This window comes from Castanea sativa, chromosome 1, assembly GCF_040712315.1.
Source record: "Castanea sativa cultivar Marrone di Chiusa Pesio chromosome 1, ASM4071231v1".
Classification (NCBI taxonomy): domain Eukaryota; kingdom Viridiplantae; phylum Streptophyta; class Magnoliopsida; order Fagales; family Fagaceae; genus Castanea; species Castanea sativa.
The window spans coordinates 73,745,648-73,764,791 of NC_134013.1; the positions used below are offsets into that span (position 1 = coordinate 73,745,648).

General features: G+C 34.1%; 1 protein-coding gene across 3 annotated transcripts; it reads left to right on the forward strand.

Moving 5' to 3' along the window:
* The first annotated feature begins 381 nt into the window (after nucleotides 1–381).
* LOC142617083 (hyperosmolality-gated Ca2+ permeable channel 2.3) lies at nucleotides 382–15,429 on the forward strand. Of its 3 annotated transcripts, XM_075789794.1 has the most exons (12): nucleotides 448–554; nucleotides 639–686; nucleotides 1,592–1,971; nucleotides 3,694–3,846; nucleotides 5,014–5,077; nucleotides 5,190–5,399; nucleotides 7,248–7,436; nucleotides 9,231–9,529; nucleotides 9,672–9,948; nucleotides 10,891–11,166; nucleotides 12,397–12,630; nucleotides 14,883–15,429. In XM_075789794.1, exons 3-12 carry the CDS (start codon nucleotides 1,691–1,693, stop codon nucleotides 15,033–15,035), a joined length of 2,136 nt encoding a protein of 711 aa, XP_075645909.1. In that variant the 5' UTR covers nucleotides 448–554; nucleotides 639–686; nucleotides 1,592–1,690; the 3' UTR covers nucleotides 15,036–15,429. The 3 variants fall into 3 exon arrangements, with proteins under 3 accessions (XP_075645896.1, XP_075645902.1, XP_075645909.1); XM_075789781.1 differs by having other exon boundaries at nucleotides 382–686; XM_075789787.1 differs by lacking the exon at nucleotides 639–686 and having other exon boundaries at nucleotides 416–554.
* The last annotated feature ends 3,715 nt before the right edge of the window (nucleotides 15,430–19,144 follow it).

Sequence of the window (19,144 nt, forward strand, 5' to 3'; positions counted from 1 at the left end):
CATTAACGTTTTTAACGGTTGATAATGGGCAAAAAAAAAAAAATGTGAATATCCTAATTAAAAATTAACTAGTCTCGTCACACACGTAAAGCGAAATGAGTTTTTTTTAGCAAAAAAAACTTTGTATTTTTATTTTATATATATAATTTTTATTTTGTAAATCTAATATATAGGTGAATAAAGTAATTTAAAAATTAACAAGAAAGTAGTTCTATTTTTTAAACAATATTTTAATGAGAGTTAAAGTTATATTTTTATTAAATTATTCTTTAATTTTGACTATACTTAAAAATAAGAGTGATATTTTTGAACTAAAAATAAAAAATTCAAACAAAAAGAACCCTTAAATAATAGTACCATAAATAAAGTAAAATAGTACGTGGAATCTATCTAATATCTATTAATATCCATTTTAGGACTGAGACATCAGACATGATGGCAATGTCGGCAATTTGGCATATGCAAGTCGGTTTACGTTGGGGATCACATTCCTTTCTTCCTCGTTTGGAACGAAAAGCAACCTGACCACCTTTTTTTGCTTGTTCTACACCTGGGTTTGTTCACTTTCACACTGTTTGTTTAATAAGTCTTTTAGCCAGCTTTGATGCCTGTCTCACTCTTTTTAATGCCTTACCCAGTTGAAAACAAAGTGTCATTGCGGTATTGTTTGTTCTTTGCTAGATCAGGTACAACGTTTGTATTTGATGTGATATATTATTGTACGCAAGTCTGACATTTGTGTTTTATTTCGTTGTTTATTTATTTATTTATCTGGGGTGTCCATGAAAATTGAGTTGGTACACTGTGTTTTACTTAAAGATTGTAGTTTTGTGAGGGGAAATGGCTGTTACGGCTAGTGGTAATGGAAATTAATGAGGTCAAGTTTTGGTAGCTGAAAATTCCTTTGTATTCGGAGTAATTTATGTTGATGGTCTAATTTTTATTACATTGTTTGTTGTTTTTATGGAATGGCTGTTATTGCTTGTGGCCGGGTAATGGAAAATTAATGAGGTCAAATTTAGTCTTGGAGTGATTGATTTATGTTGATGGTTTAAGTCAGTGTTTGCAAAAAATTTCAAGTGCCATGATATGCTGACTTTGTTTGCTTTCTTTTGTGAAGTTTATAGCTTGTTACGGGTTGTTGATTAAAATGGGTTTGAAGTGAAGTTATCCGTACCCACAATTGTATGACCCCAAATGGTCAGAATTCTGTAAATGATGATACACAAAGCTGACAAAAATGATGAAGTAAACAATTTAAAGGAGTATATATTTATTTTAATTGATTTTGGAGAAAGATTTGGCAACTTGTTAATTTTATTTTACTTTTCAAAAAAGATTTGGTAACTTGTTTCCCTTAATGTTTTACCAATCCTCTGAAGCACTAAGCACTAGTCTGAACCTCGAATTGATTCTTCTTCTCAATTAATTTGTAGGCTGTATTTCATTGTACCCTCCAAGTGCTTGGTTTTTTTTTTTTTGGTAGTCAAAACAACACTTGAAGCCCAGAGAAAACAAGAAAATTTATATGCAACTATGCAAGTTGTCACTCTTTATAATGTTCTAATGCAATCTGCTTAATCTTTTGCAGTTTTTGGTCTTAGGGGATTCTAATTGGGTGCCCTTGCATGCTGTTTAACAACTGGGTTTGAGGAGTTGATATAGAAATTTCAGGGTCCCTTTTGGAGTAATGATTCTTTCAGCTCTTTTAACTTCTGTTGGAATCAATCTTGCCCTTTGTTTTTTGTTTTTCACTCTGTACTCAATATTGAGGAAGCAACCAGGTAACGTCAATGTCTACGCACCGCGCTTGGTTGCCGAAGGAAAAGCACAACAAAGAGGTCGTTTCAACTTGGAAAGTCTGTTACCAACTGCTGGTTGGGTCAAAAAGGCGTGGCAGCCCTCTGAAGATGAACTCTTGTCAATAGTGGGCTTTGATGCTGTGGTGTTTATGCGCATTATTACCTTCAGGTAACTGAGATATTTTTTATGCTACCAACTTGAAAGATGCCATTTTATTGCATACTAGGGGTTGGCATTTAAAAGGTAATGAAGTCTCTTAGATGAGATTGAGCTGTTTTGTCAATGCATGCATGCATATTTCATATTTGCACAATGTTATTAAATTCCTAGAGACTTTAAAAGCCTTGGAGCAGAAAAATTACTAGTCTTGTCATTTAGATTTAGCTGGACTCAGAGATCTTAGATGGTATTAATTAGGATTTCCGTTTTTGTTGACTCTGACATTTTCACCCTCTCAATCGGTACCAAACCATTTCCACCTTGACCTCCCCCATGCTGCCTTTGCTCCTAACACCACCAATGTTGCCAACACAAACTTATTGACTGCAGCCTTGTTATGTTCATATTGCCATTCTCCATCCCAATTCTCTTTGGTTTTGTTAGAATAATGGTTAAATGATTAAATTCACTATTTCCTATCAGCTTGGAATTTTGGGAATTGAGGTAGGTCGTCATGGTATCAGAGTAGGTGATCTTGAGTTCAAACACTATCTCCACTCTACCTCCCATTTAAAATTTAAATATTCCACATTTTGGGCCCCATTTATTGGGGGAAATTTAGGTCCACATATGAGGGTATGTGTTAGAATGATGACTATTAGTTTAAGCTTTTGGGATAAGTGATAGTTTATTAGGTGTGATAGATTATGGCTGATTCTTGTGCCAATTCCTCATTTTAAAGTGTACTTATTAAAGTGCTAAGTAGAATAGAAGTGTGAACATCTTAACATGCACTTATTAAGATAAGATGGAAAATATTATCACAATGATAGTCAGCTGTGACCCTCACTATGAGACATATATGGCTGTGGCTGATTATGACACGATTGCAGCACCTGCAGGCCTAAGGCGAGCCCTTGTTTACTTTCTCTCTCATCTTTTGCGAAATTTACAGCAAATTTTACAGAAATTGATAATAGGATAATGGGCAAATATTATTAGGGCCAGTTCTCTGCTATTATATTTTACATTGTCTGTTTGAATCCCTGTCAGGTGACTTGATTGGAAAGGTTGAGTAAATTGTTGCTTGTCCTGCCAATATATGAGTGTGGAAATTCTACAACTTAGTCATTCACCTGTGGTTGTCCTAAATTGCATAGTCAAGGAACTCATTGGCTTCACCTGACTAGAAATATGCCTGGTGCATTACTCAATGGTGACCTTCCTAGTATCTTTTTGATGATAGGACTTGAATGCCTTGGGGCTAAGTTTGGAGGGGGAAGAGAAATCCTTAATTGTGTTTCCTAATATTGACTTAAAAGGAAAAAAAAAAAAAAAACCTATTACAAATCACAAAAAAGGGATTATTCATTATGCTATTGTACTCTTATTTCAACAACCAATTTAGGTCTTAGTTATTGGGTTTCTCTTCTGATGTTGATGAACTATTAGCTTCTTCTTAACAAATATTGTACTCTATTCATCTTGCTTAGGGGTGGATTTTTCTACTATCCTTCTTTTCTTCCATTTGTTGATAACATGATACTATGTTAATTTTAATTTTGTTGTGCTAGACACCTTGGTTCTAATGCAGTCATTTGCTCCCCTATTACATGCATCCCATTCAATTATTTTTACTAGCACTAGCACAGTGGTTAGCCATGTGACTTGTTATTACAGATCTTCATCTAGATTATCTTCAACTGATCATTATCTTTTTGTTTCATGTAGTTTGAAAGTTTTTTCTGTTGCTGGAGTTCTTGGGGTCTTCATTCTTCTTCCAATTAATTATGTCGGAACTCAGCTAAGTGAAGATTCTTCTGATTTGTCAAAGAAGTCTTTGGACTCTTTCAGTATTTCAAATGTCAATGATGGCTCAAACAGGTGACTATCAGCTGGCCAGATGAAAATAATGTATTTCTTGATAGTGAAGATAAAGATTGTGGTAACTAAGGAGAAATATGACATGAGCTGGTGAAAGAATATATTGTCTAGTTGTTACTCATTTTTCCTGTTTCTAATGATGCCATGTATATCACTGCATCATATTTCCCAATATTATTCTGGATGTGCTGTTTTCCTCTTTAGATGCTTTCAATTCTATCTGCTCCAGAATTTTTACACCAGTGTAGATATGTAAAAGTCAAGAATGTAGCGATAAGAGTGTTCAAGATATCTTTTTTTTACCATTCATAACAACAATAGAGTTGATGGTTTTTTCCCTCTCTTTGTGCTTACTTATAGTCAAGGAGGCGGTGTTTAAGCTAGGATAAAAGTGAAAAGCTGAGAAATATATTATATCTCCCTTTCCTGAGCTACGAAAATTCAATCTAAACTGTGCTTCTGAGAGAGAAAAAGTTTATGCCTCAAGTATAATAAATTGAGTGTCTTAGTATCACTGTGAATGTGTATAACTGATTTTGTGAGTAATTTGCACACTACAAAGGTAATTCACTAGTCATTTCAGTTCATTCCTGTTCCTTGATTCTGAGTAGAAAACAATATCACTAGGAAAATATTTGTAACCTAGATAAATTATGCCTATCATAATTACCTATCATAATAAATAAATAAACTATGCAAGCAAGAAAATGGGTTAATTTGTTTGGGTTGGAACCCTGCTAGTCTGTTATAGATGTACTTCCTAATACTGGATCCAACTTGAATATAGGGGTACTGCTGATAGAATTTTCAGTCATATGGCTTGAACTTTGTTGTTGTTGTTGTTGTTGTTGTAGTAGTAGTTGTATGGTTTGAACTTTGTTGGAGGTCCACATTTCTTTTGTTGGTGACTATTAATTAATTGAATATATGTCTTGTATTCTTAGTGGCGAATACTCTTAGTTTCTTCACTGGCTTCTCTTCTTTATTAACTTTCCATTTGGAACTTTCCTATTTCAGTTTTGTAATCGTTTGTAGAAATGTCTAGTCATAGAGTTTGTATTGGAAATAATTGCTTCCAAGTTTATATGAATTTATTATAATTTTAAGTAACCATTTAGCAAAACTATGATGAGGAAATCCTGATTACTAGTTTTGACCTTTCTCTAGGTTATGGATTCACTTTTGTGCTGCATATGTTTTCACTGGAGTTGTCTGCTATCTTCTTTATTATGTAAGTGATATTTAATTTGAATTTTCTTGGCAATGCCATTATATTTCCTGGTTCATTTAAAGATTAAAAAAAGAATTGAGAAATCTCAACTTGATGACTTTATGATCTGCAGGAGTACAATTATATTTCATCAAAAAGAATTGCTTACTTTTACTCATCCAGACCTCAGCCACATCAGTTTACAATATTAGTACGTGGTATTCCTATCCCATCTGGGAGTACCTGCAGTGAAACTGTTGAGAGCTTCTTTATAGAGAATCACCCTTCTACTTATCTTTCACATTCTGTGGTTCGGCGAACCAGTAAACTTCAAGGTCTTATTGTAAGCATTCACGTGAAGTTCTGATCGACTTTCTTTGTTTGCCTTTACAGTGGTTCAAATTTATTAGGGGAACTTTTCTGAGTATATCTTGTACGATGGTATTTATTTCTTACTTACTATTTATAGGTTAATCTTTTGACATGTCTATGTTTGAATGACATCTGCTCCCCCCTCTATAGCAATGCCTAAACAAGTTTCCATTCGTAATGTGTGGAATGGTTATCTTGTATTGGTGCAATTTTGTTGTTGTATTTTGACTTGTTAGCTCTTCAGAATGACGTCATTTCAAGATCAACATGCATTAGTACTTGCTTTGTTAGAAGTGAAGAAAGGTAATGTTAAGAAGTATAGTTTTGGGTTATTAATGAGGATTAGCTCTAAAGTGATTGATGAGGTGAGACAAGGCATGGCATATCAAGAAGTTGAATTTAATTTTAGTAATAGGTGTGGTAGTGTCATCCTATGAAGATATTTAAATTCTTCAATTCTTGCCTTCTCCAATGACACTCAATGATTTTCTGACTTAGTATTGAGATGCAGGAGGTATGCTCTTATAAATCTTGTAAATAATGTAAGATTTATGATCTCTATGTCTCTTTTCTTTTTGTAAATTCAGAGGTATATAAATATATATTTAGATGTGTGTGTGTGTGTGTGTACAAATATTTAAAGATAGTATAGAATGATTGTTCTCTTTATCAATTATTACACTTGATAAGTGATAATTGAACTATGATTCTTTTTTGTTTGGGTTTAGATGTGTGACAAAATTTAGGCTTGTATGTCAATGTATTTGAGTTTGGGTTAGCATAGAATTTGTTGTGATGCTGATTGAAGAAGAAATTCAAGCTCTGGAAATTTTGCATGAGCGAAACACATCTCGCTCAAGCAAAACCAAAATTTCTTGAGCAAAACATTAAAGACAAAATTTTCCAGTATTTCACTTGATGTTCACTCGAGTGAAATCTTCAGGTCTGCCATTCTGATTTTTGCTAGAAAATGGATTCCTGCCCAATTTTTACTCTATTTTGTGAACCATATAAGCCACTTGTTGCATAAGTTTTTAATCGAAGAAAGACTATTATACCAAAGCTAAAACCTCAGATCTTGAAACCTTCTTCCTAAGCCTAAATAGAGAAAAATACTCCTTGTGCTTAGAGCAATAACAAAGTGTGTGTTCTTGATAGTACTTTGTGCCTTAAACCTTTCTTTTAAACCACACAGATTCTTTCCAGTCAGTTAACTGTAGCAAATCTTTGAGGTGTTCCTTGGAATGCCAAAGGTTATGGTTCATGTGGACAGGTTTTGTTCATGGAGACAATCACCATAGAAGGACTCTAGAGATTCTGGGATTACTACAACAGGAAGGTAGATGGGGCATTTGTAGAGGTTACATTGAGTCTAGGACTGCAGAGGTTTTGTGAGTGTAGACTATTGTAATTGTTCCTTTATAGTGGATTTTCTGTGGGATTAGATTGCCAAAGTGGTTTTTTCATTGAAGAAGTTCATCATTGGTTTTCCACTTTGTTACCAAATTTTTGTGTGCTCTTTTATTTTATTTTTAAATATATTTATTGCTTTAGATTTGGTTTTGGTATTTGTGGTTAATATATTTTATTGTGCTAGAATCCATAATCAACTTGTGTATTCAATCAACAATTCTGCTGCTTAGTTAACGAGGGGCCTAAACTAGGTTTTTTCAATTGGTATTTGAGCTGTCAAAAGACATAGGGGTTGAAACAGATTATTCAGCTGTGGGGGGTTTACCATTCTTGTTTAATCTTCTTTTTCATTTTAATATAAAAAAAAGTTTCTGGTTTCTAACAGCCGTACATTTATTCTTTGCAGAGTGATGCAGAGAAGTTGTACAGAAGGCTTGCCCGATTGAAACTGAAAAATCATACTTCACAGAGGTTTGGTCGGGATGGGTTTTTGGGAATATTTGGACGAAAAGTTGATCTTTTAGATCATTATGAAAAGAAATTGGAAGATGTAGAACATAATGTGAGATTGGAACAATCTTCATTGGCTGGAAAGGTATGCTATTCATCTTTTGTGTGTGTGTGTGTGTGTGTGTGTGTGTATACATAATCCAAGTAGACGATTTGATAATGAAAAAAATAATGTTATGAACAGTGTTTTCCGTATGGAAGCTACTTAAGGGTTCTTTTTGGCCATTATCTAATTGTAGGCACCATAATATAAGTAAGATTAAACTTAAGAATTACAAAACTAGGAACTCTCAATACCAAACAGCACCTACCCTGTAAAGTCCTGTTTTGTTTTGTTTTACTTTATTTTATTTATTTATAATATTTATGTTTTGGGTAATTGGCCAGTATCCTTTCTAGTTGCCTGCAATGTAGTTGTTTAAAATGGTTGCGAATCTGTGGACTATTTTTCAAGTGATTTCACCTACCTGACTGTCCCGAACACTGACAACCAGTTTGACCCTATTCATAGGAATTTATCCAAGTTTATATGCTTAAAATATTATTGTAGATATGGTAGCATGTATAGAGCCACCAAAATAATTAGCACCAAAGTATCCAAAGTTGTGTTTTTGATTCTTGAAGATTGGATTTGATCTGATTTATTTTTGTTGTGGGGGGGGGGGGGGGGTGTGGAAGAGGGATGGGTTGGCTTATAATATGAACCACATATATACACCCAATGTATATTTTCTCTTCTTCCAAAAGCAACGATATCATAAATGATATAATCCAAAGAGTTCTATGTTGCTCAATGGGTGGGTGGGTGTGTTGGTGGCAAATGTTGCATGATGTGCTTGCTTGTGACAAGCATAATTGCATAAGCTAAGCAGTGTAATGAGAACACAGATATTGGTACTGGCGTCAAACTTTGACAGGACAATGTGCAAGTGCATGGACTATACATTATACATATGCCAGTGTCTGTTGTGGATAAAGAGAAACCTCCAATTGCAGAAAAGGGAAATATAGGGGTGTCATAAATTATCAACATGCACACACACACTTAGAAACTGACTTAAAGATTTCTTTATAAATAGATGGTGATGAAAGTGCATGCAATCATATATAACTCTTAGTCTTACTTATAAAAAATATACATACATATATATCTTAGTCTCTTGATTTTCTCTGAGGTTCTATGGCATAGAATTAGGTGAAAGCAAGCTTATCTGAAAAGTTTTTCGGTTGTGGTACTGAGGATCTAGGATTTTGCCTTCATCAGGGATTTTGAGGAAGAAGGACCTGGACATGGGTCCAAGTGGCCTTTCCATTGGGTTGAAAAGAAAAGACTACTGCCCCTGTTGCATTTTGCTGATCATCTTTCCTTTCTTGGATGTCACATTATAGATGCCCATTTTGAATACTTGATATCAAAAAGGTTGATAAATTTACTAAATAGCCCTTCCAGATGTTAAAGAGTATCAAAAGGAAATATAATGATGAATTCAAAAAAATCGAAGTTCTAGAGAGTAATCATGATGATTCTAAAAAAAAGCTGGAATTCTTGTAAAATGACCAACAATTTTTGAAATGGAAAAGTATATAATATTAGTAGCCCTCAATGGGTGAATGAATTCCATATTTTATATGATAGGCATGTGATTGTGAACATATTTATCAATATAGCATTGATGCAGTGGATAGAATAATATATTAGAACATGTACAAGCTCTCATATATGTTGTTACCACTGTTCACTACATGTTAATATTGGGAATTTGTGCATTGACATGCATACTTTCTATCCTTGACTTCTATATTAATTGGTTTTAAACATTAATATGAAGATCATATCTGATACAGTTAATTTTTCCATCGTGCTTTTCAACTGTAATAGGAAGTCTCTGCTGCCTTTGTGTCATTCAAGTCACGGCTTGGTGCTGCCGTGGCTTTGCACATCCAACAAGGCATAAATCCCACAGAGTGGATCACTGAACGAGCTCCTGAACCTCATGATGTTCACTGGCCTTTCTTCTCTTCTTCTTACCTAAAAAGATGGATATGCACTCTCTTGGTGTTTGCTGCATGTGCTGCTCTTACAATTCTATTTCTTATTCCAGTTGTAATCGTGCAAAGTCTTACAAATCTTGATCAGTTGGAGACCTGGTTCCCTTTCCTACAAGGCATACTAAGTTTGTATGTGGAAATCTTACTTCATAATTTATTGAATCTCATTCTTCCCAAAGTTAAAGCATGCCATAGATTTTTTTTTTCTTTACAAAATTATGCATTTTGTTAATATTAATGATACAGGAATGTGCAATATGTTGGTTTGCAGAACCGTTGTCAGTCAAGTGATAACAGGATATCTTCCCAGTCTCATTCTTTCAACGTTCCTATCATTTGTGCCACCTATCATGATAATTTTTTCCTCCATGCAAGGATATATCTCTCACAGTCGGATAGAGAAAAGTGCATGTATCAAGGTATTGTGGTTTACTATATGGAATATTTTCTTTGCAAATGTACTATCAGGAACAGCTCTCTACCAAGTAAGTGTCTTCCTTGAGCCCCAAAAGATTCCCGGTGTACTAGCTGCAGCTGTTCCAGCACAGGTGAGTAGATATTTCCATCAATAGTTTGGAATTCTTTGGAATATTTTTATGAATATATATAAACTTTTCTGTCAATAAATAAAAGGCTAAACTCCGTATATAGAGGTGACCTCTGCGTTGCAGTATCATTATTGATGGTGTTAACTGCTCAAAGTTGTGTCATAAATGCCAAATTATGCAATAATAAGGGATTATTGTCTGGTGCAAAGGCAGTGTCTTTAAGAATTTCAAGTGCACATATTCAGGTTTGAGTGGTAAGAGCTGTCACTCTGTGCCAAAAGGGTTAGGACTGCAACTTTCTGACCCCTTCTCACCTGGCTGGTCCAGCATAGGACAATGGTTGGGCCTTTTCCAAATGTGTAACTCATCCTTAATAGTAATGAAAATGGTACTTAGGATTGGAAGGGAACATGATGCCTACATAGGAATTTGCATTGGGCCAAGTTCAGTAATGCCTGTATTTAAGAGATTCGCAAGACCAAACTCATTATATTACATCCATGATACTAGAAAATCCTGAGTTCTTTGGGTAAAATTTTGCTGTGCAGAGTTTAGATGTCTTTATGCATGATTGTGTAATCAAGGTTGTAGATTCTTATTAATTTCTAGAATACACAAATGTGGGGTTTTCTGTGAATCAAATGTTATTCTGGGTGTACAGATTTTGGATCAGCTTTACTCTCAAATACTATCAAGATGCTGAATGCAATTGATTTATCTTTCTTCTTTTTTATTTTTTGGTGACAAATGGCTCTTTCATTATTGTTTTCCAAGTGAAAAATGATGAACATCAAAATAATCTATCATTAGTTAGCACTTAGTAGTATTTGTATTATTTGTAGGAAACTAGATGTTGTGGCTTTAATGTTGGTGTAGACTATTGAAACTATTTCTTAATACTATGATTGACAATATGATATGGGTTCTTTTCTTTGGATGTAGGCATCATTCTTCATTGCATATGTTGTGACATCTGGATGGACAAGTATATCCTCAGAACTCTTTCGATCGACTCCCCTTCTGTGCAATTTTTTCAAAAGGGTTTTTTCAGGAAAAGATGATGATGAATTTGAGGTTCCATCAATTTCTTACCACAGTATAATTCCCAAGATGATTTTCTTTGGACTTCTTGGCATAACATACTTCTTCCTCTCTCCACTGATTCTGCCATTTCTCTTGGTTTTCTATTGTATGGGATACATAATCTACCGCAACCAGGTTAGTGGAATGCCTTCCTTTGTATTTCTGCAACTCATTTTTCTACTTATGAGCATCATTCACTCATCTCTTTCTCCTAGTTACTAAAACAAAAAACTGTGTGACAAACAAGGCTCAATTTCAATATGCAAAGAACAGAAAAAAAAAAAATTTAGGATGTACCTCTCAAGGCACTAACCCACTTGGTTTATCAATGCTCTTAAAGGTGTAAACAAATGTAAGATTGTAATCAAGTTATTCAAGTCACAAATCAACTGTGGATGTATGGTCTAACCAAATGTACAAGCTAAAAACACTTGGATTCTCTTTTTTTCAGTATATTGGATGAAATGTGAATTTGATTATATTAATTTTTAATTTTAATTGAGTTGTTTGACTTTAAATATCTAGAACTAATAAATTTTAGCTAAGTCTATTGTAAAACTTGAAAGCAAATGATGAGACTATGAGCATATGTAACTTGAGGTGTCTTGATCTTTCATTTTGGATTGTGCTTGTCCCTTGGTTTGTCATATGATGTTTCTTCATTAACAAAATAAATGGATACTTTCTTACTTAAATAAATAATGTTCATATTCAAGAGAACAGCTGATATTGGAGAGAAGTTGAACAAAGGACTCAAAATAATTTTGGTTTCGAAGTTTTTTTTTTTTTTTTGATAAGTAACAACAAATTTATTAACAAGAAAAAAAATCAAGTACACCGGGGTGTACTCAGTGAAAAGTAAAATCAATATCAGTTTCAAAAAGTTATTCCATGAAACATATTTTGGTCTGTCTGGAAAATACAAAAAGAATTGTGTCAGAGAAAAAAAAAAATCCTTATTATAAACCGTAGGAAAGGGTTAATCACTTTTTGGGTTCAGAAAACAATTCTTAGTTTTGTATATGGTTTTTTCCTCAATTCACATATATTTTTAGCTAGTACATGAGCCAAAAATACTGTGACTTTGATGGTTGGTTACCCCTTTGTTGGATTTTTCTTAGCTATGGGGACAAGAACTTTTGGAATTAGCTATTGAGATTTGTATGGGACCTGTATGGGACTGTTATCATCCAAACAAAACTTTATCTCAAAGCAGGACTCTTTGATAGTGTTTGAAACTTCAAACCACTGTTTGGGCTACTAGTTATATCAATTAAAATTTTAAATTTGGTTCAGGGAGATATATTATTATTTTCCAATGTTTCGTACCTACTTTTAACCATTTATAATGACATTTTTGCACAGCTATTGAATGTATATGAACCCAAGTATGAAGCCGGTGGAAGGTTTTGGCCTATAGTGCATGATTCAACAATATTTTCTCTGGTTCTGATGCATATTATTGCCATTGGAATATTTGGGCTTAAGAAGCTTCCCTTAGCTTCCAGTTTAATTATTCCTCTTCCAATTCTCACGCTTCTTTTCCATGAGTACTGCCAGAATCGGTTTCTACCCATATTCAAAGCTTATCCTAATGAGGTACTTGGTGTGCCAATAATATTAATTTTCCTGATTCCTCAATTTTATTGTTCTACACAATATTCAAATTTCTATATCCTTCCTTTATTTTATTTTATTTTTATTTTCTCTTATACCCCCTGTTATCAGTACCTCTTTATAGCATGTCTCATCTGATGGTTGGGAAATTCTTATGTTCCTCTATGTCCATTAATTTTTCTTGTGATTTGGTGGAATTATTATTGTTATTTATGGTGTCCTGTGTCTTTCTTAGCAACTAAGGATGTTATGTCAAAAAATATTTTGAGCCTACAATTCATCCTTGTCCAATGTAAAACAGCACCCATTTACTTAATAAAATAGAAATATACAGTTCACTCGGCAAATATTTCTTTTCTTTAGTTTTGGTGTGCAAGCTAAAGTCAACAGTTAATTGACAAGCTGAGAAATAATACACATCAAACATGTACTAATCCAAGTAGCATATATTACAGAATTCCAGTTTTCCTTTTTCATCTCTCCAATGGGATGCTGCATAATTACGGCAAGTTTATGGCAAATGAGAATCAGCTTCGCTTGTCTTGAAAATACTATGAGACTCACTTGGGAGCTTAACTAGGTCTGAAGTTCAATGTATTTGGTCTAATAATGCATAATTGCTATTTGCTAAACTTGGGCTGGAAATGTTTTAATTACATTTTATTGTGCAACAGTAATTTTATAGTATTGGATAGTAGTTTTTTATTTTAGGGGGTGGGGGGTGTGCATACTGATCCATTTACTGGATTAACACTTATGGCATGTTTGGATGGAGGGGGGAAGGAGGGGGAGTGAAGGAGAGTAGAGTAGAGTCGGTTAAAAATAAGCTAATTTTGTGCTAAATCTACTCTATTCTATTTTACTCTCCCTCCCTCTCCTTCAATCCAAACGGACCATTAGTAATTTAATACAATCTATGAGGGGTAGGCATTCTATTATGATCCTAGGATGGAATGTCAATGTTCTGCAAATAGATTTCTTAAGGGGGTTTAATAAAGATCCAAATGAAGTAATAAATCTCACATATAGTTTTTCAACATCATCAAGAAATACAAAACAAAGGAAGCATGTATAATCTATGAATTTTTTGAATGCAATGGAGAGATCTCATGAAACTTGGGAAAATATGAATTAGAAAATGACCATATTGGTTAGGTATCATAACCAGAGTGCTGACAATGGAGAAATATTAAAATTTTCTTTCTAGCACTATCCATGACTGCTGGAAAGGATTACTAAAGGTTTCAGGTTTTAGTGACCAATGATCGACAGAAATTAGCTTGTAGATTTTTTACATCAATCCCCATGATCCAACAAAATGTAAGCCATATTGTGGTGTCAATCATGACTTTACCCAATATCCAGAAATTGATCTCTTTCCCAACTTTAATAGATTTGTCTAGTGTAAATAACACTTGATATCTGAGGATCTGATTAATGGAAAATGGGTTCAGTCTGATAATTTGTGGCACATGTATGACAGCTCTGTGAACCAGCTGACTGGTAGGGATTTGTAAGGCTCTTTTGGTGTTTATCATGTTTTTATTATAAATTATGTGTAATACTTTTCAGTTGTTATATATGGTCCATTTACATTACCATCATGCTCCCTCTTGTTAGCCTTGACCACCATCTTGAATGTTTATTTCTTTCTGTACGTCCCCAGATCTTCACTTTTACAGGGTTCTGAGTTCTTTAATGCTGGTGAAATTGCCTCCTATATATCCATCATCACCCCTGTTAAAATCTCGAGCACTTCAGCTGGCTCAATATCATATAGAACATATAACAAGAGGCTACCATTTTATTATCCTTTTTGGCTGTTTCTGACATTGGCATCCCCCTCTTGTACATTATTGTTTTGGATTCTAGTTTCAAAGCAGTCACCTTCACAGAAATAGTTATGGCTTAAAATATGGTTAGCAAAGCAGGCAGAACTTGAGCTTGGGATTGACCTTATAACCTTCACATTTTGTAGAATGATGAAATTTTGTTAATAAAAAGCTAAAACAGGAGCATTTGTACACAAGTATATTATCAAGTCAATGTTGCTATATACACAAGTATATTATCAAGTCAATGTTGCTATATAGCAACATTCATCCTTATTATTCTCAACTTTTCTTTAAGGATAAAATTTAGGCACAATTCCTAAGTTTTGCTATTTCTTTAACATTTTGTTGTTCATTCTTTCCATGCCCCCCTGCACTAACCTGAAATGTTGTCTTGTGCAGTGTTTGGTAAAGAAAGATAAAGAGAACCTGAATGATCCTACCATAACTGAATTTTATGAGAAGTTAGTCACTGCATATAGAGATCCCGTCCTGTCAATGCAGTATCCCAGAAGCACTGATGGGCACAACTCTCCACTTCTGCATTCTGCTTAAGTCTGAAGTAGACAGATTGTCTTCTAGCATCAAGCTCATGCATCAAAATGAAGATTGTTCGATTGTGTTGTATTTGCCACCATCTTCTGCATCACATTGGTTCTGAGAAGACCATTGTTTTGGTCCGTTCTCAGTACCATGACTTTGTTAATAAAATTATCCCAGATCTTTCAATCATGTTTGTATAAATTTTTTTTCATTGAAAGAATGTGTACCTAATTTCTTTTCTTTTGGGAAATATCATAGGGGACCCAGGGGTGTGAATAAAAAGATTAGGATAAAGTATATATTTTGTCTTTGAAATGTAGTCTAATCTAAGTTCCATTTTTGTGTTCGTTTGGCTTTAAATTAAAAAGCCAGCTTATTTTACTATTCAGTTTATTTTCTGCTACTATTCATAGGCCTCATTGTATTTTTTTGTTACTATTCATGGATCTTACTGTACTATTTCAGCTAATTTTTATTTTTATTTACAGTATTTTTAGCAAAAAGTTTTCAATTTCAAGAAAATAAGAGGATCTCAAATATACCCTTCATCTCCTAAGGGATAACACAATTGGATGGGGGTCACGTTTCCTACTGCGAAGTTCATTAATTCAAACCTACCTTCACCCTCATCTTAGGGCCAAAAAGTACTAATGCAAAGTTTGTTATTTTCAAAAAAAATATTAATTTTGTTCTTTAGTCCGTTTACAATTAAATTTATCTAATATCTCAGCCTTTTATTCTGTTTGTGATTTCTTAATGGTATATAGACTGAAGTATGAAAGATAGTTTTGAAATTTATAGATGATTTGAAAGATGATAATCCAACTTAAACCAAATTTTAGGGACAAAAATATATGTTTTCAATGAAAAAATTACTGGTGATTCAAACTTCTTATTTTGTTATATGTAAAGAAAGGACTTTGACACTGTTTTGATTGGGTTCCTCTCCTATCTTCTCTCTCCTCCAATCGTTGATTTCTCTATAGTCTATATTCCAAATGAGTAAATTCAAATTATGTTGAGAGAATTGTGGCTCACTAACACGGTCCATTCTCCTTAATGGGTAGAACTAGGGGTGGCAAAATTGGACACGACCCGCGAACCCGACACGACACGACATGAAATTAGTAAGTTATGGGTGAGGCTTAATAGGTTCGTGTCATATTTGGGTTGACATGACTGACCCGTTTAATAAACTGGTTGAGTTAATATTCAACATATAGAACCTGTAGGGGCATTGGGCCCAGTAATTTACCAAGGATGGCCCAACGAGGTCTTTTGGGCTAAAAACCTTAAACCGAAGACATCAAAATGATCTTGGAGTATCTTAAGGGATCTCATAAAGAAATGTCAAGTAAAGATATGATAAACGAATGACCAATTATGTCCGAGGAGTATATTTGTCCTCGGATTGTTAAGCCGAAGACATAGGAAGAGAGGTTTTAGTGTCCCCGTGATATGTTATAAGGAAACCTACGGCTACGGGAATACACGGTACACGTGGAGAACAATAGAAAGGGCGGTGGAATATCTAAGGTAAAGCTGCTACCACCGCCCATGCATTAAAGGCTATGTAATTGATATATTGACTGCATGGATGGAAGGAGGGGACCTGAGCGTGAAGTTTGGAACTTGGTCCCTGACCCCAGCAGGCTTTAGGGAAGGATTGATGGGACAAGTATCCAAAACCAGCATTACAACCATAAGGTGGAAGACGATGAAGAGGGAAAAAAGAAGTATAAATGAAAGGGGAAGTCCTACGAAGCAGGGGAGGCTTTTTCAGGAAGAAAAAGGGCCAATAGTATATGATAATTAATATTTGTATCCAAACTAAAGGAAATACTATTATAAACTATCCTCAGATTTCGTTCGAGGAGGAATTCTCAGTATTACTTTTGCAAACAACTCTTTATTTTGTTCCATTGGGCCCAAAGCCCGTTCTTTCCCTGATTGTCTAAACCATCCTTGAAATCTAGATTACAAACCCATCCTCTACAAATTTATTGTAAAGAAAGGCCTTTCAAGCCCAACTCCTTCCAGTCATAGTTTGGGAATTTGAATTGTGTCCTTACAGAACCTGTTTGACAAGTCTGACTTGTTTAATTAAATGACATTTTACTAATATACCTTTCAAACTCTAGGTAGATAAACTTATTAGTTGTTGTAATTTATTTTCTTTTACATATTATGATTGATTATGTGTGATATTGGGATATACTTTAGTTTTGAATAATTATTTGTGATGCAATTACTCGTTAGTTCTAATTTTTATATTAAAAATATTTATTTGTTTGTTTTTTCATAAATTTTATATTTCATTTTGATAAAATTTAATAAACATGTCAACAAGACTGACTCGTTTAATAAATGGGTCGTGTTAGGATTGAGGAATCTTGACCCGTTTAATAAACATGTCGGGTTAGTGTTGACCTATATAGTCAAATACTCATGAGTTGACACGACACGAACCCGACACGTGAACATGAATTGCCACCCCTAGGTAGAACTCGAGTTCAAGTCCTCCCTCCCTCAATCTCTAATTTCCCTATGTTCCAATATGAGTAAATTTGCACTACGTTAAGACTTAATAGCATTTATGGGTCAGTAACATTGTCGAGTTTGGATTCCCTCCCCTGCCTTGTTTGGAAAGAGAGAGGTGGGGAGGGGGGGGGGGAAGGAAAATTCACTTTGTTAAATCTACCTTTTCAAGATGAATTATTTTATTTGACGACAAAATATTTTATCAATTGAGCTAACTGGAACTCAAATATTATGTTAAAAGTATTAATGTGTCTTTATAGTGGCAGGTTGTAAATGATATGAGTCCTTATAGTTTATCTAGTACAACTGAAAGAAGTGAGTTCAGTTGGCAACCTTTGCCATACAAGGCCAATCAAACAAAAAAAATTATCTTATAGAACCACCATGTAAAATACCTCCTTCAGTGAAACTAATAATTGGGCTAGGCTTAGGTTAGGGTTCTTATAAAAAATAAAAAAAACTTTGTTTTATTAAAAGAAAAATTATCTATATAATGGGAAAAGAAATGATAATGAAAAAACAAAAAAGAAAGATGACCTACTTTGTTCACATAAAACGATTGGTAGTTTCATGACAAACTTATTTGTTGATTGTGTGATATGTGTGGGTGTGTGATGAGTCCTACATTGGGTATTTACTAGGTAGATCTGGACTTTATTAACAACTTAAAGGAGTCTCAATTGTGATTAGTCCTTTTGAGGTATAGCGCAGATGTGGCTAGCGTTTTTCCTTGGGTCGTTACATATGGTATCAGAGCCCCCCTAGTAATCTCGTGTGGGCTTAGCAACACTACCCCACAAAGTGGGCCCTAACGAGGACATTAGGGATTAAGTGGGGGAGATTGTGATGCCCTAATTTGATTGATTGTATGATGTGTGTGGGTGTGTGATGAGTTCCACGTCAGGTATTTATTAGGTAGATCTGAGCTTTATTAACAATTTCAAGAAGCCTCAGTTGTGATTAGTCCTTTTGAGATATAGCGCAGATGTGGCTAGCCCTTTTTCTTGGGTCGTTACACAACTTTCATTTAAAGCACAACAAAACTTTTGAGCAAGAAATTAGTTTCAAAAGTTACATTTCCTCTCACTAAAGCTTCCAAATAAATGAATAATTTATTATATTTCTTTCATTAAAACTTCAAAACAATAGAACATAAATAATAAGTCATTTCATTTCATTCATTTCCATTTATTTTCTTTCTCCCAAACAAAATGTTAGTATTACTTTATTACTATATTTACTTTACCATTTTATGAGTCTGACCACTTTTCTACTTGGGTTGAGGAAAAAAGAAAAGTTTGAGCTACATTTATAATATTTTTTTATCAATAATTTGATAGTCATAATAGATTGGGGATTTGAACTTCAACATCTCCAATGAAAAAATCGTAGTGTAAAGCTCTTTGCTACCCTTATGACTCGTTAAAAGTCATTCTTTTATCAGTGGCTTATTCAGTCTTGAGCAGTATGTCCATTGATTGGTAACTTAATTAATTTAAAGAGTCAAAGAATCACCAAACGGCATGTACCTGACCTTGCATATGGAATTATACAGTAGATATGTCGATCACATCATCAAC

Coding starts and splice junctions, on each gene's coding strand:
- LOC142617083 (XM_075789781.1), top strand. CDS start 1,691: ATGATTCTTTCAGCTCTTTTAACTTCTGTTGGAATCAATCTTGCCCTT. Junction 5,078..5,189: donor TCTGCTATCTTCTTTATTAT/GTAAGTGATATT, acceptor TATGATCTGCAG/GAGTACAATTATATTTCATC. Junction 7,437..9,230: donor AATCTTCATTGGCTGGAAAG/GTATGCTATTCA, acceptor CAACTGTAATAG/GAAGTCTCTGCTGCCTTTGT.